The sequence below is a fragment of the Telopea speciosissima genome, chromosome 8, assembly GCF_018873765.1.
Source record: "Telopea speciosissima isolate NSW1024214 ecotype Mountain lineage chromosome 8, Tspe_v1, whole genome shotgun sequence".
NCBI lineage: Eukaryota > Viridiplantae > Streptophyta > Magnoliopsida > Proteales > Proteaceae > Telopea > Telopea speciosissima.
This window is the reverse complement of record NC_057923.1, coordinates 57,093,746-57,115,084: the sequence shown is the minus strand read 5'-3', so window position 1 is coordinate 57,115,084 and position 21,339 is coordinate 57,093,746. Positions and strand designations below refer to the sequence as shown.

Here is a 21,339-nt window from a genome sequence, read left to right as displayed (position 1 = left end):
GTGAAGCAGGGTGTGGTGGGTTGGAGAAGGAACAGAGGGAGGGGCAAATGTGTAGAGTGGGGTTGGGCTGCAACTTGGGGAAGGGGCGGGTGGCGTTGGATTAGGTTGCAATAGTGGTAGTTGCCGGTGAAGATGTAGGAGGAGGAAGAAGAAAAAAAAAATAGAAAGGAGAAGAAGAAAGGTGATTTTGGTCATTTCCACATTTATGAACTGCTGATATCATCATTTAACCTGTTCACTCTAACGGAATGGGTGTTCCGTCATTCCAGGTGTGTAAAATTTTAAACATCTAAGGGTCTACATGATAGGTCAACAAACCTCAGGGGGTGTACATGATGTTTACTCTTTTTATTTTTTGGGTTTTTGGGGGTGCAAAGCATGCTTCCTTGAACTGTAAAAAACAGCCCTTTTTTTCAATTAGTGGATGCAGTCCTGGAAGAGCTGGGAGAGAAATGGCCGGGGAGATGGGTAAGTACATTTACATGGTCTACAGGACATTGAGCTATGGCCTCTCTCCTTTACTCTATCTTCACGTCCAGTGCCGAAGACTCCAAGGACTCGAGCACCCTCTACGTTGGCGGGAACGCTTCGGCCGTCCTTCGCTTCCCCGCCCTTCTGGACCTCTTGTCTGGTTTCACGCCGTGTCATTAGGTTGGTTTGATCTATTCTTCTAGTTCTTTTGTGTCTTTAACTCCAAATCTTGTTCTTTTCCTGAGAAGAGATTGAACTTTGGGAGTTCGCCCCATTCTTGGCTGTTTAAAGTTGCGTTCTTTTGCTTTCATTGATTTTTCGTGTTTGTACCCAAACCCATTGTCAGGTGAAGGAATGGCTGCAATCCCAATAATCAAACACTGTATTCAGCAACGCCCTGATCTTACCATTTTGATGACGACGACCACGAACTCCGCATTGTAAGACGAAATCCAAACAACACCACCACCTCCCCATCCCCAAAAGAAATATTACCCACTAATTTTAAATAAAGGTTTCAGAGGGGGTTCTTTTTTGGTTCAGTAGGTTTGAATTGGGAACTTAATTTGGAAGAGATGACAGTGAAGTTGTGTTCTATTAATGCGATTATTATTTTTCACTCATGAGGATGATATCCACTTCAAGTAGATAGATTGGACTAACAAAGTGGGGGGAAAAGGAAAACTGATGCGAAGCAACAGCAGTTGGTAATATTGGCGACTTTATTGTTGGTTTGCAGCAATGTTATAAAGGACCGGCTTCCACTTGGTGTCATATATCAGGTACCTTCTGATCTGTTCATTCAATTTGTACTGCATGATTGGTTATCATAAGAATGGAGTTGGCTATAAAATTTGGTGTATCCTCTGGTAGTAATAATTTTAGTTCAATTTATTGTGATCTATGTGACAAAGAAATACCATAAGAGTGTGACTTGCCATACTCTTCCTTATTTTGTTAGAATTCGACGTAGCTTTGTTGTTTACAAACATATTCATCTCTGCATTTTTCCTTACTGCTGCTCTCAATTTGACAATACTTGTTCTTCGGAGTGATAACCGCATTCAAGGTCTCATTATTTTTTTGCTCTGATGATGGTCAGTTAATAAAATCACTATTATCCCACTCGTATTTTATACCCAACTCTATAATACACATGTTGAACACATCTTTGTATTTTATACCCCTGATAAACATAAACTATTTGCCAGATAAATGGAGTAGAAGGATTGTGGTCCCAATTTATAAAAACAAAGGAGATATTCAGAACTGTAATAACTATAGAGGCATAAAGTTAATGAGTCATATGAATATACGATGAAGTTATGGGAGAGGGTTATTTAAACCCACCTTAGAAAGGAGACTATTATTTTGAAAAACCAATTCAAATCTATGCTAGGAAGATCCTTGATGGAGGCAATTTTCTTACTTAGGAGACTCATGGAAAGATATAGAGCGGGCAAGAAGGATCTCCATATGGTCTTTATAGACCTAGAAAAAGCCTACGACAGAGTCCCTAGAAAGCTAATTTGTAATATCCTAGAGAAAAGAAGGGTGTCATGTAAATACGTAGACTTAATTAAAGATATGTATGCTGATGTGGTGACTAGCGTTAGAACGGTGGGGGGCCAAGGCAGTGAATTTCCAATCTCAATTGAGTTACACCAAGGATTGGCCTTAAGACCTTATTTGTTTGCACTTATCATGGATGTCTTAATCAGAGACATACAAGATGAGGTCCCATGGTGTATGATATTCGTAGAATATATTGTTTTGGTAGATGAGACAAAAGCAGGGATTAATGCCAAAGTGGAACTATGGAGATCAACCTTGGAATCTGAAGGTCTGAAGATAAGTAGAACTAAGACCGAATATATGGTGTGTAACTTTAGCAACTTTGGGACGGATAATGAGGTGGTGAATATTGGTGAGAGGGAGATCCCACAAAGTGATCACTTTAGATATTTGGGATCAATCATAAATAAGGAGGGTGACATAGAAGATGATGTCGCCCAGAGGATTAAAATAGGCGGGATGAAGTGGAGAGGTGAGACCAGAGTTCTGTGCAATTGGCGTATCCTTTTAAAACTTGAAGAAAAATTTTGTAGGATTGTCATTAGAACATCTATGATGTATGGTGCTGAATGTTAGGCTGTGAAAAGGTGTCATATAAATAAACTTGGTGTTGCATAGATGAGGATGCTGAGATGGATGTGTGGGAAAACTAGGAAGGATAAAGTAAGGAATGACCATATTAGAGCTGGGTTGGGAGTAGCTTTGATCCATGATAAACTTAGAGAGAGTCATTTGAGGTAGCATGACCATGTTCAATAGAGGCCTTCGGATGGCCCAGTCTGGAGGAATGACCTGATTCAGATTGAGGGAACCAAAAGAGCCAGGGGCAGGCCTAAGATAACCATAGGAGAAGTGGTGAAGAAAGACATGGTTAGCTTAGGACTTGTTCCTGGCTTGACTTCAAATAGAGCTGAGTGGAGAGCAAAGATCCATGTGGCCGACCCCATTTAGTATGATGTTGTGATGCGGTTGTTGCAATAAACTCCAATTTCGAGGCCTGGAGCAGAATGTTGGGCAATTAAGAAGTGGTACGTAGCTAGGAAGGGTCGATGCCCTAGAGTTTGTGTCGATGTTGTGTGCCCCTTTCCTTTACTTTATATTAATTATTTGTCTTTACTAGGATCCATGTAGTCAACCCCATTAAGTTGGGATAAGGCTGAGTTGTTGTTGTTGATAAACATAAACTATTACATACTTAATGTACTAAATTTTTAACTGTGTTTTTGCCTGTGGAAAATGAGTTCCATCTGAACTTTTACTTTGCTGTAAGCTTTTTTACTACTGCTGGGGATGAGAAAATGGGAGCTTCCGTGTCTAGTGGTTTGTTAGTGTTTCCTCTGGCAATGTTCAAGGGCACTGAGTTTATTCTTAGTTCAAGTTCCTTTTTAATGCTTGTTCTCTGTTATATTCCTTTCTTCCATTCCTCATTTCATATGGCTGATACCTTGAAAGCCGAGATAAAAACAAAAGGCACTGTTGTTGGCAATGGCTTTGTAGTTGTCTTAATTTTCCATGTTTTGATTTTTTTACATTATTGTCTACTTGCTATCCTTCTCTTATAGTTGGCATTAAAAACATAAAATCATTTGTTATGCTCTTAACTATAATTTCATGGTCTGCTGCAGTTTGCGCCTCTTGATACTCCTGCTGCTATGGATGCTTTCCTTGGCTATTGGGATCCGAGTGCTATTTTTCTAATTGAAAGTGAACTTTGGCCTAATCTTGTACTGGGAGCTTCTAAGAAAGGAGTGAGTGATTCTCAAATTGATAATTTGCTTCTTTGTTGTGAGCATGCATTTGAGACTAGAGAATTGGGCAAACATAATGACATGTTATCACAGAGCAGTTTGAATTATAAAACACTTCTCTAAACCAAAGATTGCAAAATGTTATGAATTTAGGAACACTATCAAGAATGCATATAGTCTTACATAAACGTTGTTTTACAGTTTACTTGATTATTAGCCTACTTTCTTTTTGATTGCAGTAAATTGTTTAACTGGTATGATTATTCCACCAATCATTTGTCTTCTTAATGTTTGCTAATTACTCCTTTGGGATATTCTTGTGTTTTCCATTTTATTTTTTTTAGCATCTTTAGGGTCCATGCATTTTCCTCCTCCCCCTTGTCTCTCCCCACATTTATGGGTTTTTTTTTTGTCATTGTTTCATTTTTTTTTTTGGATGAATGAAAATTTAAATTACGAAGAAAAAGGGAGGGGGGAATATACAAGCCCGAGGGCCAACAAGCCGAAGCTAAAGATTAGCTAGGGCGAAGAATGGTGGTAGGGAGACCCCAGGAGACAACAATCAGCCTGTTCCTTGGGGTATCCAAGACACTACTCAGGGTGAGGGAATAAGCTTTAGATGAAACATCAAAGAAGATGGCCTTCCAAATCTTGTCAAAAGAGCGGGAGTTGGACGTCCATCTTCTAAGGTTACGTTCCATCCAAATGTGGGAAATAGTAGCACAAAAGGCAAGCTTGCCAATCTTGTCACAGATCGAGTTACCCCCAAAAGTCATATCAATCCAGACCTATTAATGTAGTCCTAGATAGGTAGGAGACCTACTAGGAGCCAAACAACAGGATCAAATAACAAAAGGGGCTGCTGGTTCAAATGGACAGCCCTAGGATTTAGGTCAATTCCTAGGGTTAGGGTTGGATATTGGGAAAGGGGTTTATAGGGTATTAATGGGCAGGTCTAGGGGGTCAATATGGTATAAAAATAATAGGATTTGGGAAGGTTTTAAAATTCTATAGTTCTGGACAGAATTGTGTTGCAGGTTTTGGGTTTTAATGGAGTGAAGGAATGGAGGGGATAACGTGGAGATTAAGGGCTAGGATTAAGGTCGAATGTGGGGATTGGTGTGGGGAATATAAGCTAGAAGTAGGGTTCGAAAGTGATGGCTAAAACTGGAGTTATGGGGGAGTCCTAGTGGAAGTAGGAGTGCAGGTTTAATGGAGAATTAGGGCTTGATGGATGGAGGGGACTGTGGATTAGGTCTAAGGGAAGATGAAGGATTATAGAAGAAGTTTTAAAATAAGAAAACTGGTTCGAACTCGCTGTATTGCAGGACAATGGCAGCAGCTTGAGGATTTGAAAGAGCCTCCCGATCTTCACAATGCAAGGAGTCGCAGGAGTCCACCTACTCTTTACCACCTTGAGATCCACAAGGATATACACTCACAAAGAGCAGCAGCAATGGCAGCAAGCATAAAGCTAATTTTTATTAATCAAATTCGTGTTCAATGCTGGCCTCTCTTACAAACTTATATAGAAGACTCAAAAATAGACTTAGATACTAAAAAGGAATGGCCTAACCCTATCCCTAACCTATTAGGTAACTTAAACTGACTAGGAAACTAGAATACTAAAGGAAATAGACTCAAAACATGGCTGGACTTATAGAGTCCTAGTCCAGCCCAACTTAGATCACATGACCACTTAAGTTGTCACATGACCACTTAACCAAGTCACATGATCACTTAAATTGAACCAATTGGATGCAACCAATTTGAATCGGTTCAATTAAAAAACATAAAATAAACTAAGTATTGGGCTAATCCTGTATGCAACCTATGTACCCCTAGTTTAGGCTCATTAAAGTGGCCTATTACATAGAAAACCTTTGGGATCAAAGGCCCAACACGTATAGAATCCAACCCTAGACTTATTCCTAATAAAACAAGCGTATTGTGCTGATGAATCTGCATCACCCATTCACGGGGAAGAGGGAGGGGCGTTCTCCTAGCGGGCCAGTAGTGACGAAGGACCCGTTTCCAGATGGAGGCAGCAAAGGGGCAAGAGAAGAACAGATGGTCTGTATCTTCGTGCCCATTCCAACAAAGGCAGCAGCTGGTGGAGACTTGCATGTGGCGATGGATGAGAAAAGTTTGGGTGGGGAGGCAGTTAGCTAAGGCATGCCAAGCGGTGAAGCTCTGCCGAGGAATGTGCCCTTTAAACCAAACCACTTTGTGCCAAGGACATGGGGTCCCTCTTTGTCTAACCAAGTCCCAAGCCGAGCGGGAGCTAAAAGTACCTGAGGTGGAGGGGAGCCACAAGATGGTATCACCTCTTCCTCAGTGACCAGGGGGGATAGGGGGGAGGGAGCTCCACAGATCAACGAGGGGCGGGGGGGAAGGGGGCGGGGACCACGAACCACTGGTGATAATGGAAGCCACTAGAGTAAACCTGTCCAGGCCGGAAGCAAATATGGTGCGGGGGTTGACAATGGAGGCAAGGACACCTGAAGGATGCCAGTTGTCGAGCCAAAGGTAAGTCTGGGACCCATCATCTATCCTGCAAGAAATAGCTCCCCTGACTATATGCCTCACTTGCAACACTCTACGCCAAATCCAGGAAGAGTCGGGGGCAGATCTGACAGTCCAAATAGAGTCTCTACAAAGGGGTCCAGCATACACCCAAGAGGTCCAAATACTGGATTTGTTGGTGAGGAGCTTCCATAACAACTTGATAGAGCCTGCCAAATTGACATCTTTCATCCTTCTGAGCCCAAGGCCTCCTTCAGATTTGGGCAAGCAAATAGTAGACCAGCTCTTGGGATGGAGGAATCTGGCTGAGTCCACACCTTTCCAGAGGAAAGCACACATAATAGATTCGGCAGCCTTGATGGTGGCCTTGGGAAGACCAAAAACACCGCTCCAGTCATTGTTTCATTTAATTTTCACAATGTCATGATGTCTCGCTTACATGTTTTATGTCATTGTTTGTATTTAATTTTCACAATGTTATGATGTATTCAGATTGTGGTGGCATTGCTGAATGCACGGATGTCTTCTAAATCCTTCAAACTTTGGTCAGCACCAATAGCACTCCCCTTGATTTCATTGATGCTGTCAAGATTTTCATTGATTGCCCCAATAGTATGTCTGTCTCCCTCCCTGTGATTGTTGTCACTGTTACTGTTGTTATGGCATTTTGTCTATGAAATCATGACTGATCTTGTTGTGTCAAGCAGAGCACAATAGAGGCAATCCAGTTTCAGCTGCTGCAAGCCCGACCTTTCACCATCAACTTTGCTGGTGACTTGAAATATGGTACACCTATTGATTAGGTGCATGAAATTTTTAAGTGAAAAAATGGTGTCAAGTAAAGAACAGTTTGTCAAAAGAACTGTTAATCATTTTTCTTACTCCAACATGATGTGCTGAGGTAATATGACAAGTTTTGGGCCTCAATTCATGGTTACATGAGTGCCCTTTACACTTCCTATAGATAAAAGAGAGAGGAAAAAGAAAAAGGGAACGACTGCGTTCCCGGGATTCCTTATACATTAGTATAAGGAGAAGAAAGATTCCCTTCCCCAGATTTCTTATACCCACATTGTAATATGCAATCTTTGAACAACTTGTGGACAAACAAACGGTCATTTGTTCCTCTTAGAGACCTTCTGAGTCTTTGATTTCTTGTGGAGGAGTTCTATTTAATCACAATTCCTTTGCATTCAGCTGTAGGACATGCTGAAGCTTCTGAACAAGAAAGTGCTATTATGGAAGATCTGCAGCTACAACTTGCCAATAGGCCTGTTTGGATGGCTGCTTCTATACACAAGGGTGAAGAAGAAGGTTTAACCTGGCATTCTTCTCTTTTTTGCGATCCTCTGCCTCTTGATACTAATGGTGTTATTTCCAGTTTAAATTATTATTGGGTGGATTTGTAATTTATCTTGATACTTCTGCTTTTCTTGCCACTTCTGATAACTTATGGCTTGGCTGCAGCATTCACTTGTAGGAATAGATGAATATTGGAACTTCTTTCTTTCCTTCCCCCCCCCCCCCCCCAACCTTTTAAGCTTGATATTTGATAAGTAGAAACATTCTCACAATCCTATGTTATTTTTCTAACAATGTCCTTGAAATGGCCATAAGGGCATAGTTAAGCAGCAAGTTTAATTTTAATACCTCAAATGTTTGGGTGGGTTCAAAATTCTGTGTGACAATGGCTTGAGACCGTTGTCTTGCTTGGTCGTTGTGCTAATCATTTTTATTATCACCTACTGTTACAAAAAAAAGGGAACGTTTTTTACCATTGGACAGCTCTAACATTGGTTATGATTGTTGCAAACTATTTTTCCTCTTCTTGCAAGTTATAGTTGCATTCTTTGATCAATTGAACTTCCAACAAACTTGAATTGCAGTCATGCTTGGAGTTCATAAAGTACTCGTGAAGATATATTCTAACATGTTGACTATTATTGTGCCTCGTCATCCAGAGGAAGGCCGTCAGATTGCCATAGTATGGTTTCTATCCTCTTCTTTGTGGGGTTATAGCATAATGATATCCTTCAGCATGATATGTAATGCTTCATTCATTGGAGAACATCAGCTCAAGTGTTCAGGTTGTTGGACACCAGGCCATGACTGTTGACAAGTCTTCTCTTTGTTAAAGGACTGCTGACTCGTCAACAGAACACTGATTCCAATGGTTGGACCATTTGGGCTCTTAAACTGAACAATTAGGTCATCGGAGTAACCATGGCTCTTTTAAGGAACCAAGCATAAGAAACTGATACAAATTCTGTTTAGGAGGTTTGACCATCCACAGTTTGTCATCACAAGAATTTAATATCTTAACTGTTGTGTGTATTGGGTGGTTCAACTGTCAATCACCAACCCAGAATGGTTCAGAGCTCAGTTCAGCTTTTAAACACTGATTAATACTTCCCTTGCTGTGGGAGATTCTATTGCTTCTGATGCTTCATCATGCATTGGAATGTCGCTTCAGTATGGCTTGTCTAAAGCAGTTTAGATATCTATGTAGAGGCCACTTGATCCATGACGTATGGAAACTGCTTTAATTCATTCTCCAAAACTTTCTGAAAGAAGAAACACTGCACTTCTCTGGTGCTTACAGAGCCACTAATCATGAATCTTAACTGGCATCACTTGAGTTGTTTTAACTGTTACCGAGTTTGCAAGATTTACCTTATATCCTTTTTTTGTATTTTTTTTAAACATGTGCAGGAAGTGCGGAAAGAAGGTTTAAATGTTGTTTTGCGATCTAGCGGTGAAAAGATTTTGCCAAGCACAAATGTCTATGTGGTGGATACACTAGGTCTGTATTTTCTGGTATTGTGCACTGTATTGTAGATATTTCTGGCTCTGCAATGTTTTTTATTGAAATTTTACAAGTGAGATCCTGTAAATGAAATTTGTTGTAATGAAGTAAGGATACATTTGAACAATTAGGAAACTAGCTCTAAATTTGACTGTAAAATACTTAAGTGGCTTGGGTTTGGCAGAGCCTTATCTTTTTCCTGGTAAGCAATTGCCCCATGGCATCGATACACTTTACTAGACTGCTTTAGAATAATTGATGCACCTATTACAGCTCCGTCTTTTATTTTATATATAGCTGAGATTTTCCTGATTCCCTGGGCTATCCTCTTTCCTCTTACTTTCATTTTTCATTTTCATTACTTACTTTTCTTATCCCATTTATTCTTCTTACCATGCATTCCTCTTACTTTGTTTTTGAATGGATCCATGTAGCCGACCCCATTTAGTTGGGATAAGGCTGAGTTGTTGTTGTATCCATAACAGAAGTTTAAGCGACAGATTATTGTTTCCAGGAATGTTTTGTCAATTTATTTCCTATATATATATGTGTGTGTGTGTGTGTATATATATTTGATTTGATTAGTAATAAAGTGGTTTTATTGCAATAGAAAAGAGATACAAACTCTAATTTATAACTACAATAAAGCAGGCAAAGCAAAAGACCCACATATGGGACATAATAGTTGGAAGAGTACCCAAATACAAACAATCCCTATTGAAAAAACCAACTCATCTGCAATATAGTTGGCTGATCATTGTTCCTAAAGACACAACAAATACCAGCTGGCCCACAATTCCTAGGGAGCTAACATCGACATTCAATTTAATGACATTAGGAAAAGGGGGGGGGGGGGGGGGAAGCCATAGCTGTTGGATCTGCAAAGTGGTCGCCTTAGATGAAAGCACCTAGGTCTTACTTGCCTAGACATCCAGGCGGTTTGTTGGGGCCTAGGCAACAGCTGCCTTATTGCAGGACACCTTGCACTAGTTTTTATTGGTATCAAACCCGGAATTGCCCTTATTTATGCCAAATATCATTTGAGTAAATAAAATTACATAATTTCATTTACTTAAGATATTATTTATCAATAAGCAAAATACTCCATATTTGAATCCAATAAAAATAGTTAAAAATCAAATTCCAAAGGATAAATCTAAAAGAACAAAAGCTTTTATAAATCTTTCAAATATTGTGGTAAAAAAATTGCTAAAAAACAAAAGTGTGGTAAAATATTCATTTGTTTTGATATATAAAAAATATTTTCATTCAAGCGATTTTGATAGCATTCCCGCAGACCAAATAAGGTTTGACCGGAACATAACTTCTTCAATATAAATCAGATTTAAGCAATTTGGATTTGTTGGAAAGCTGGTTTTGTGCTCTAACCAATACAAAAAGTCTCATGTAAAAATAAAATCATTTGACTAGTCAAACTTCTTAGAGAACAAGAACATCTCTCTAAATTGAGAGTAATTTAATTACTTATAGATAAGATCATATTTTCTAAGAACAGTAAACCAAATGTATATTTTGATTGTTTCAAACTTCCAATTGCTTGCTTCTTGCTTCAGTTCTGTTGTCTTCTAGTTCTATGCTAATTTTTGATGAATTGATGTGGTTTAATATTGATTTTTGATGACTTGATGTGCCTTAATGTTATTTTTGATGACTTGATGTGGCTTAGTGTTGATTTTTTATGACTTGAGGTGACTTAATGTTGATTTTTTATGACTTGAGGAGGCTTAATATTGATTTTTTATTATATTAGGTGTATATTGTAGCATACTAAAACATTGTAGCACACTAAATAATGTTAGTAAAGGGAGGAAATAAAAATAACACGTGAGAGTGCCTTGGTCGCCTAGGCGGGCACCTTGTCGCCTAAGCGCTTAGGCACCTCTCCACCGCCTTGGGTCGCCTTGCCGCCTTGACCACTATGACCTAGGCCCAGTGCCTTGAAAATAGTCAGTGGAAATGCCCTTGAAAGCCTCCAGAGTAGTCTTCCATCTTGCAGTCCTTAATGACTCCAATAACTTTTTGCAGAGATCTCACCCATCCTCAAGACATCCTACTATTCATTTCTTCCCTAATGTTTCATATATAATGGTTCAATTATGATTTTAAAACCAAGAGCCGCTTTGAGTTTTTGAATCATGTGTCCTAATATCCCCCCACTCCCCAAGAATTCGACACCTGTTGACTATAGGTTACTTGAGATCAAAATAAGAAAATGTCTCTGAATGTGCATTGTAACGCACTCCAGCACATCACCATCATTCTAGACTTCAAATCTTCCATGTAAAATAGAAAGACTCACTACCTTATTTGCTATAGGTAAACCCATAATGACTTGTCAGATTAATTTTTCTTTTTCTTGCATTCATTTTATTTATATAAATATTATAATTCTACAATTTTTAAAGAAAATATTTTCTATGCAAGCTGTTAACAACCCTTTGCTGGGCTAGACCTTTTGTCCTGGCCATGCAGAGGGATGGTGCCGCAATTCTGTACAACAGTTTTAAGGATCTGTGTTGGTGGGGACCAATCCAATCTTAGCATTACATTATTGATGGATTCTGCTATCTGATTGGTGCTCCTTTATTTGGATCCTTCTATCCATACTGATCTGATTAGTATTGCCAGGAAATGATCCAAGTTCCAATACTGATCGTCAAATTTAGATCTTCAATCCAGATCCTCCATCACATAGGTAATCCCTGGACAGGGCATGTGTCCAGCATTCATGTTTACATGAACCATATTACTCTCTTGTAATGCCAACTCTTGAAGTTCAACCAATCAAATTCCCAAAGGGAGAGGAATCTCTTGATGGGTGTTCTTGTTCTGCGATGTGGAAGGTTGATGTGGCTAATCCAATAGTTTGATAGATAGAGCATCATTTGCATTGTCTACATGTCAGTTTTGATGGTCAATCCCAGATGTTCGACCTGCTTTCAGATGATTTTTCTCCCAGTTATGAATGTTCCTTAAAACACTTTACATGTAGAAACGTAATATGGTTGCTTTTGAGAAGATATGGAGAATCGATTGTGTTACTAGGCCCTTCAGACTATTGTTGCAGGTGAACTAAGCTTCTTGTATAGGTTAGCTCCAATTGCTGTGATTGGAGGTTCTTTCCTGCCTGGTTTAGCTGGCCATAACATTTCAGAGGCTGCTGCAGCTGGTTGTGCTGTTTTGACTGGTGACTTTCTTACAAGTGCTTGTGAGCGTAATTTGTCTAGCCATTTGTTGAATCCTGAAGCATGATTCTCATTCAGCTCTTTCTGATTAACTTCCAGGTCATCATGTTGGACACTTCTCTCACATGGTGCTTGAAATGCAACGATCAAATCCTTTGTCAGTTATGAAGGTATGAATGTCCTTTTTACAAAAATTATTGTTTAGGGAGGTTTTTTTAGGGTAACTCTTCCTTTTCTGTCTAGGCTAATGTCTGTTGGACATCATAATTTCTGTACTTCCAATTCTCCTTTACTGTCTTGATGTTAAGCCCGGAATTGTTGCTAATAAGCAAATGTGCTCTTCATCTCTATATTTATAGTTTAGTGACTAGACATATACTGGTCTAGGTGAAGCTATTACCTGACAAGGCTACAAGACGGCATCTGCTTTTTGCTTTACATCAGACAATGTATATGCAAACATTATGGTCCCTTTTTCAGTTGGGTAGACTAGAGCATGGTGACCATTCATGAATCAAGGACTAAATTCCTCTGATTTGATCATATCCCTTTGGGTGAAGTAAGTGTCAGCTCTGTCTCAGTATTTAAAGAGGCTATTTGGTTACCTCTTATGACTAAAGACTGTAACCAGAAAATTGTCTGAACGCATATTTCTCTGTCCTTTTGGCACATATCCACATGCTTGGAGTGCTTTTCAAGGCCGCCTTAACTGTTTTGTTTCCAAGAAGTACTTTAGTGAGTACCAATGTGACGTTAACTCGAACACCCTAAGGGTCTCCATATATCTATGTATCTGCACCACCATAATTACACCTGACCTTCGCCTGGATTTTAATTGGATGACATAGAAGGGTGTTCCATATATCTGGCTGAATTTCATGAACTTATTTTCAGTTCATCTGGTTGTAAGTTTCATACATGTTAACTTTTCCTCATTTAAAAACCTTGTTGGGGTTCTTATTGGAACTACTCTTACAGGTTTCTGGTAAATTAGAGTTAGTGGAAGCCTTGAAAGAACTCTTTAGCAATGCCGAAGTTCTGGAAGCACGTCGTATGGCTGCAAAGCAAGCCTTTTTTGCTCTATCAAGTGGGATCATCACAAATTTTTGGAATCTGATAGATCTCCATGTTTTCAGAAAGGCATTTTAGATGTTTTGACTTAAAATAAATGAGAATGTCAAGTTGGATGTGCATTGAGGTCCTTTATCTTTCTCAGTGTTTGGTATGGCACACTGGTCCCAGACGTTTCATTAGTAAAGCAAGATGGCAATTCATGGGTCTGGAAATTGGGGGTCTTTGGATGGATACTCTATACTTGCTGTTATTTTGGATGAGCTACATATTTTGTTTGATAAAACCTTACAAAATGACAATAGAACACTCAAGTGTATTTTTGCAGTGCAATTGGTTTGAGGATGATCATATGAAGAAAATAAGCATGATGCATGGATTACTTAGCATCTTAATCTTCTTGAAAATTTGGGAGCATGCTTATGGCATGAACAGTGGTAGAAGCATAAGCTGCAACTCCTCCATGGCAACAAAGATAGCACCTAATTAAGTGGAATGCCTATTAATCATCTCTAATCATAAGTTTTTTTTCAGCAGTGCAATTGGTTTGAGGATGATCATATGAAGAAAATAAGCATGATGCATGGATTACTTAGCATCTTAATCTTCTTGAAAATTTGGGAGCATGCTTATGGCATGAACAGTGGTAGAAGCATAAGCTGCAACTCCTCCATGGCAACAAAGATAGCACCTAATTAAGTGGAATGCCTATTAATCATCTCTAATCATAAGTTTTTTTTCAGTTCAATCTACTTTATCTGTGTTAATGGAGCAATTGAAAGATGATCCCAATACTGGTGGGCATATGGTTGAGATGGGTGGAATGTTGCCCAAAGAATTTCCCATGTATCCAAATGTCAGATGCTAGTATGGTTTTTTTCCCCTAGCATGATCAGTGGTCATCTTTTAATGGACGATGCATTTGAAGTGTACATTTGTCCATATGTAAAGGCTGCCAAACATTATAATTATAGTTTTTTTTTTTTTTTTTTTTTTTTGGGGGGGGGGTGGGGGGATGGTATTATAATTATAGTTTTAAGCAATAAAAGACTGTAGCACACATGTTTTTGCCATGTGAAAGGATGATCTGGAAATTGACAATTTGATGTTTAGGAAATGATTTAGATTTGTCACATGTTAAATTTTATACTGAGATTCAATACATCTTCTGCACCCCATTGTATAACCCTTGGTTGATCCTGAATTTTCAAATTTGACAGGTGAACAAAGGACCTTAGGGTCCACCTAGTCACATTTTCAGCCCCACTTGAATTGCCATGTGGCAATTATTGGAGATTGCCCAAAGAGTTCAATTTCTCTCCATCTAGGGACAGTTTTCGGATGGGATATACCTTCCATAAGGTGCAGGTTTACTTTCGACACATTGGACCCACACTTCATGGACGATGGAACTGGATTTACTTTTGACACATTGGACCCACACTTCATGGACGATGGAACCCCACGCGGATCTTATTTCAACTCATGCCCAGACTTGTCTCAGTACTTTGGACCCTACACGTCGAGACTAGCATGAAAACAGCCGTATCCAATTCATACTCATCACCTGATTGTTAAAAAATGGCCATTTATTGGAGGGATTCCTGAGAGTCGAAGGCCAACTAGCACGATATATTGCACAGCACATTGGGGCTACTGGCAATCTTTTATTTTCCACATCCACAATACAATTAAGGAGACGGACCAACTAGACAGTTCCTTCCAGTTCGACTCAGAGCCTTTGTCCAACAACTAAGCAAATAAAAGATTGCCAGTTAGTGCAATGTGGTAGCAAACCTCAAACACAACCACAACCCCCCCCCCCTCTACCCTTACACACAAATCTTAAGTTCTGAGATAGAAGAATAAATTGTATATAGCAAATGCCTACTGAATACCAAAAAATAGGGGGGGGGGGGGGGGGGAACCGTGAGTTCTCTTTGATTCAATTTCTTCCTCTTATTGATATATCAGTATGGATAAATCACAAATGCAAACTGTTACAATGACTACCTCAAACATTTCCACATTCTTGAATATTATCAGATTACAGATGTGTATAACCTAATAACCATCAACTATATAACAACCCCTCACCAAAGCACCAAGTAAATGCCCAAAAGAATCCCTCAACCCAACCTTGGAAAAAATCCACTCATACTAAGCCGATAACAACATGCTAATCTCCGCCAGCCCTTGCATTGTACCAATCCTCACCACCCTGCCTCTGCAATTTGAGGCACTGAACAGGGCTAGGATGTTTTTATCAGGTACAACCGTCAGTAGTCGGGAGAAAAAAAATCTGCACACATCATTCAGTTCTGTCTTCTTAGAGCAACCCAGCAAGCATCGCACCAGGATCCATTACACTCGGAGCTGTGCTTGCAATCTGTGCCTGTGGTGGTGCTGGTGCTGGTGCAGGTGCAGGGGTTGGTGTAGGAATGTTAACTAATTGCTCCTTGATGAACTCCTTCAACCTGTATAGAGATGTAAATAGAAATCCAATATTAAGGATCAAGCAATTTCTTTGTAGACAACCTAAAATTTGAAAGAGACTTACTCAAATGTTAGTGTCGGGTCTCCTGAAGCAACTGTCATTCGGAGTTGGGTTCTATCTGATGGGTCTGTTTCAACTCTAATCTGTAATGCATATAAACAAAGATTATCACGACAGTTCTATGCAAAATCTGACATAATATGTTTTATCTTTTCAGCAAAAGAAAACTGTTAAAAGAAACTTGAAAGAATACATTATGGTCACAGAACAGATATTAAGAGGATGCCACCCCACCTTAGGAGATCCAGTACCTATGGCCTGAGACAAAATGTATCCCTCTGCCTAAATTAACCATACATATAGACATCGAATTGAGTGGCTCATTTCTATGACATCTAGTTGGGGATCGAGTTTTCCAGAATAATTGATTCCTTTTCTGCTATCAGGTATCTTTTCACATCAAGTTGGAAGTTCCAGTTATCCACAATAACTGATTCCAGCTCTGAAATCAGATGTCTTGGCAACCTACAAGATTGTTTCCGTCTTTTTTACTTTTATTTCTTTTTGTTTGGGGTGGGGGGTGGGGTCCAGAAATGCATTATACCCTTGAAATTGAAATTGACGTAATTAGGGATTCTTGAGTCAGGCCTAGCCCCCTACTAGGATGAAATAATTATGCATCAACAATAAAGCAATTCATGGGAGGGTTTGGATGCCCGCCTTCTATATTTTGGACTCATCAAAAGAGAATTATTCATGAGGTTTAGATAGGCTGTGCTCTTCCTGAGAGGGGAAAATGGGAAAAAAGAAACAGAACTGAGTTTTCCATTTCAATAAAAGATGTCATTAATCAAAATAAAAAAGAAAGAAAATACTATGACTCACAACTCATTTCCAGCATAGCTAAAAACTCAGGAGCATTATAACCTAAACCAACAAAACTCCAGTGAATTGGAGATTCTTCATTTCCCCCCCCCCCCTCTTTTAAGGGGGTGGGGGGATAATAAAATGGAGATTCAATGGGGTATTTAAACCCAGATTGAAAAAGTACCATTATTTTATTGCAACGAGACAAACCAGGGAAAAACACATCTAGATAACACCTAGGAAACAGTTATGATTCCTTACCAAGCAAAGCATGGCCCGAGTACTCTCAGAGTAAAAGGTTGTGCTTGCAACAAGATTGTTTGGATTTGGATCCTGAAAAGAGAGCCTAAAACTTTGAAACCTTATACCAATGACATATATAAGTCAGGGTGCACAAGAAACAGTAACTTACAAGGCCAGGTGCAACCACTAAGTGAAAGATGTTGAATAAGTTAGCCATCTCTGAAAGAGATAATGGTTTTACACCCCTAACCTGCACATAATATAGAAATAAAGACAATAAGGGATGCTTGTCCAAACAGATTTCGATCCAAGTTTGGGGATGAATAAACAGATGCAGCCACATTGAACATAGCTAAACCGAAAATGGGTATATAACCAGCAAATCATGCAATGTTTTAAGTCATTTTTAGTAAAAAAAAATTACAATTTTTTCTCACCAACAAGCACATCTCCATTACCGTCTGGCAAAGACAAGATATTGCTGTCTTGAGGGGCTCACACTTTGCATTAAGTCTGAAATCTATTGCAGTTGTCACTCTTAACAATGAATATTCAAAATAAAATAGCTTCTGACAACAAAGAATATTTCATGGAAGGCAAAGGAAGATGCTAGGACAATTATGACTAGCTCATTTAGAGTAATTGCAAGACAAACTTAGGCCCGAATTAGCCCAAGCAGGTAAACCTTTATTAGTGCCGAAGTTTTTGAATTTCTTCGTCTTAGAGTAGAAATGAATTTAACATGCATGAGTTAATTATAATCGGCAAATCTTAGGTCTGTAGCCCTTATACGCCATCTTGTTATGTTGAGAGGATAATGGCCCAAGTGTTCTACAATTTTTTGCGTATGTGTCTACACACTCGCACGTATGCTTGCGTGCTTGAAAAGAATTGTGCATGAACCAATAAAAATAAATGTAAGTGAGATGAATTGTTACACAGGAAATCGTAAAATAAAAACATTTTTTTCTTTACAAAGAACAAACTATTGAAGATTTGTACATTTTTGTTAATGGGTGAAAATAATACTTCTGAGTCCTCATGACAAATATACTGGTTCCAATGATTATATTAGTTTAGAAAATGTTGTGCATATGACCATGTGAAGGAGATATTTCCTCATCAGTCAAGCATTAAAACTTAAAATCCGCATTTAGGTCACTGCAGTCAAGCTGACCATTGGATGGGTTTGGGTTCCCATCTCAAACATAAGGTCAACCACGTATTGAAATCTTGCTCTCATAAAAAGGGCCATAAGGGGTCGGTCCTAACCTTGGACATTTTTTACACAAAGTGGCTGCCCTCATAATCAAACTCACACTTGACAACAGTAGAAGCTTTTACCATCATGCCAAGTGATGGCTCCTTCAACCATTGAGCAAAAGTTGCCAAATTTACTTTTTGACCATAGTACAAAGCTTTGTACCACCACATAGGAAAATGTTAGATTGTTAGTTCTGGAACTTACCAGATGGATATATGTTGGCATGGACAGAATGTCCACAATTTGACTGCCAATTAAACTGCCACAGGGCAGATATATAGGGCCACATATGGAGCCTTTTCTAAACAACCCATGAAGAAAATTAGCCCTTATTAGTTACTTGTGGGACAACATAGATAGGTATGGAATATACGACATGCTTCATTATACCCCGACCCTAATACTTTCTTATCAGCTTAGAAAGGAATAGAAAGTCTCCAACCATCTAGCAGGCACAACAAATTCTGTGGACAAAGACAAAAAAAAGCCCACACCACTAGTGTACTTTATAATTCAAATGAAATCAGAACACATGACTAAAATAATAGTACTATGACCCTGCTCTAGTCATGGTTCGAAATTCCGGCAAAATATTTCCGTTTCAATAGGCCTTGAAACAATGACAATGCAAAATACAAAGAATGCAATATTTTGTTGAAACTAGAAAAACGAAATGATCTAAATGTCAAAAATTTGGTCGAAATGATTGCAATGTCGAAAATTTGGTCAAAATAATAGAAATGTAACATTCCTCAATATAAAATACCAGACTCTGAATTGAAATTGTCGAAATTAGGAAAATGAAAATTTAATAGAACACTTCAAATTTCTTAAAGAACATACAAATCATTGAGGATTCAAACCTCTCCAAACTCATCCAAGCTCCTGTGACATGTTTGCAAAGAGATATTTCAGTTGAAACTTCAAGAAAGAGATATGTCCCTTAAGGCCTTAATCTTCCCATCTTGGTTCACTTTTTTGGCTAGATTATGTAAGGGAAAGACCATAGTATGCTATGCCATACACTAGCAACCTATATTCTGAAGCCAAACCACCATTTTGATTTTTTTTTTGTTTTTCCAATCTATTAATTCAAATATGTGTAAATACGCTTAAATAGGATCCCTTAAAATTTCAGGGCAAAATTCCACTTTTTTGGATAGCAAAATGAACCAAATTTTGGTGCCATTTCAACCATTTCGCTGAAATATTTAGGTTTTTAGCCATGGTCGAAATGGCCACCGAAATCAAAATTTAGAAGCTTGAATAGTTGCTTTCTTTTTTGAGGTAGCCCAATTGATAGTTCTATATCGTTATGATAACCAAAACCAGGTGGAGCATTGCAGAGACATGCAAAAAAATGTACCATAAGAATCCTATATCAACAAGAAATGGACATCAAGATGCCTTTACCACTTCTTGAAGCTTCAAAGGAGGGCCAGAAAGTGATCTCCATTGAGGGAAAAATTCTTCAGCAGCCAGAGAAATAGGCTGCAAAAATTTGTTAAAGACAGCTGGAAGACGAATCTTGACATTGACCTACAGAAAGCAAAAAACAATGATATCTGGCATAATGAGGATAACAATGAGTAAGAATATCAACAACACAGGGGTGTCAGGTTTAGAACTTTACCACAGCAGTTCCAAACTTATATGAGAAATCGAGAACAGCTACATCCCTGCTTGGCCGAAGATTCACAACTTCGAGTGGACATTGCACCTAGTCAAGAAAGAGGGGGGAAGGAAAAACAAGAGAAAAAATACGATAAGATTACCACAAATAAGATAGTTCAAAGATTTTAAATCCACACAAAATACAGTGTACAATTTATAGTAGTCTTCACCTGTGCCCTTGGAGGAATAGTTTCTGGTACTAATGAGAGCTCCATCTTCAAGTGGGTGGGAGGTAATATCAAAGCCTTGACAGAAACAAGAGGGGATGTACTCTTATTTCCCAAGAAAAGGACAAGACGTCCATGGAGGGTTCGCCATTCTGCTTTTATTCCAATCTGAGCAGGTAGTTCACAAACAAATCACCAAGTGTTCAATGAAAGCAACCAAAACGTATTTAAACAAATGCAAGATGTCCAGCTAAATGAAATATCAGCAGAAATATGAAGTAGTGAAGTACTAATCCATTGCAACTAAGTGATCACAAAAACAACACACATATAGAATGACAGACCTGAATGTAAGGGTCCTCGTATAGCACACCACTGTCCTTCAGGCACAAAGCATGAAACCTTTCAGCAATGTTTCCTATCGGCTGCAATCATGCAAAACAGAATAAGCTGTTTGTTGACTGGTACAGCATGTAATAAGTTTGAAGCCGGAATAGGACAAGTGAAGTAGGGATATATTATGTCACAAAAATAAAAGAAAAAACTTCCAATTGGTGTCGCACAGATTGTTGGACCGTGATCAGACAGTTCGGAATGTAAACTGACAGGCCTCAAAAGTCTATCTAGCCCCCAGGAAGGGAAGTAATTTGACTAGTTGACCATTCAACATACCATCCGATCCAGATCTGTGAAACCTGACAGTTGGAGCACTGGGCTGTGGGGGAGCATAGACATCATAAAGAAGGGTTTTAAAATCAGGAACTCAAACAACGCTTACAAACACCTAAACCACCAAACTATGGTAGCTTCATGTAAAAAACTGTTAAATAGGGCATAAAGAAAAAAGAAAAACCATATTAATTATTAACATTCTTTTTCCCGTCAGAGAGCAATCATAGAAATAAAAGTTTAAGTTTAGACACTTCTATTTTAAACTGAAAGTTTGAGTTGTTGCTGACTATAACCAGAAGATATCACTGACAGATGTATACAAGATTTCTATTTTAGACCAAGAAACTTTTTTCTATCTAATATTACGGCCTACAAATACGTTTTGATTTGCAAACCCCATATATCTCATTAATTGGAGTTATCAATTTATGGCCTACAAAGGTATATCATCATTAATTTATCTCCCTCTACTAAATTCTCATATGCTTAAAACAAGAAGATCCTCTGAAATGAAGAAATTTGCAGCACTCTTTGAACCCAAGAACCTTTCTG

The 21,339-nt window shown here is 38.7% G+C and overlaps 2 protein-coding genes across 3 annotated transcripts in view; one reads left to right on the top strand and one right to left on the bottom strand.

Moving 5' to 3' along the window:
- The first annotated feature begins 419 nt into the window (after positions 1-419).
- Positions 420-13,525, top strand: LOC122671670 (probable 3-deoxy-D-manno-octulosonic acid transferase, mitochondrial). Of its 2 annotated transcripts, XM_043869032.1 has the most exons (12): positions 420-651; positions 818-911; positions 1,211-1,253; positions 3,672-3,794; positions 6,813-6,932; positions 7,028-7,106; positions 7,518-7,634; positions 8,207-8,304; positions 9,033-9,123; positions 12,215-12,334; positions 12,432-12,502; positions 13,311-13,525. In XM_043869032.1, exons 1-12 carry the CDS (start codon positions 453-455, stop codon positions 13,479-13,481), a joined length of 1,326 nt encoding a protein of 441 aa, XP_043724967.1. In that variant the 5' UTR covers positions 420-452; the 3' UTR covers positions 13,482-13,525. The 2 variants fall into 2 exon arrangements, with proteins under 2 accessions (XP_043724967.1, XP_043724968.1); XM_043869033.1 differs by lacking the exons at positions 12,432-12,502; positions 13,311-13,525 and having other exon boundaries at positions 12,202-12,335.
- Positions 13,526-15,337: 1,812 nt separating this feature from the next.
- The window catches only part of LOC122671668 (AP-2 complex subunit alpha-1-like), a 48,528-nt gene continuing 42,526 nt past the window's right edge, over positions 15,338-21,339 (bottom strand). Inside the window, exons 20-27 of the mRNA XM_043869029.1 lie at positions 20,460-20,540; positions 20,119-20,283; positions 19,908-19,994; positions 19,688-19,813; positions 17,180-17,260; positions 17,029-17,100; positions 15,964-16,043; positions 15,338-15,880 (exon numbers count right to left, since the gene is read on the bottom strand). Of these exons, the coding sequence (XP_043724964.1) occupies positions 15,733-15,880; positions 15,964-16,043; positions 17,029-17,100; positions 17,180-17,260; positions 19,688-19,813; positions 19,908-19,994; positions 20,119-20,283; positions 20,460-20,540 (840 nt within the window). The 3' untranslated portion in view covers positions 15,338-15,732. The remainder of the gene's footprint in view (positions 15,881-15,963; positions 16,044-17,028; positions 17,101-17,179; positions 17,261-19,687; positions 19,814-19,907; positions 19,995-20,118; positions 20,284-20,459; positions 20,541-21,339) is intronic.

Coding starts and splice junctions, on each gene's coding strand:
- LOC122671670 (XM_043869032.1), top strand. CDS start 453: ATGGCCGGGGAGATGGGTAAGTACATTTACATGGTCTACAGGACATTG. Junction 6,933..7,027: donor TTTCATTGATTGCCCCAATA/GTATGTCTGTCT, acceptor TGTGTCAAGCAG/AGCACAATAGAGGCAATCCA. Junction 9,124..12,214: donor CTATGTGGTGGATACACTAG/GTCTGTATTTTC, acceptor CTATTGTTGCAG/GTGAACTAAGCTTCTTGTAT.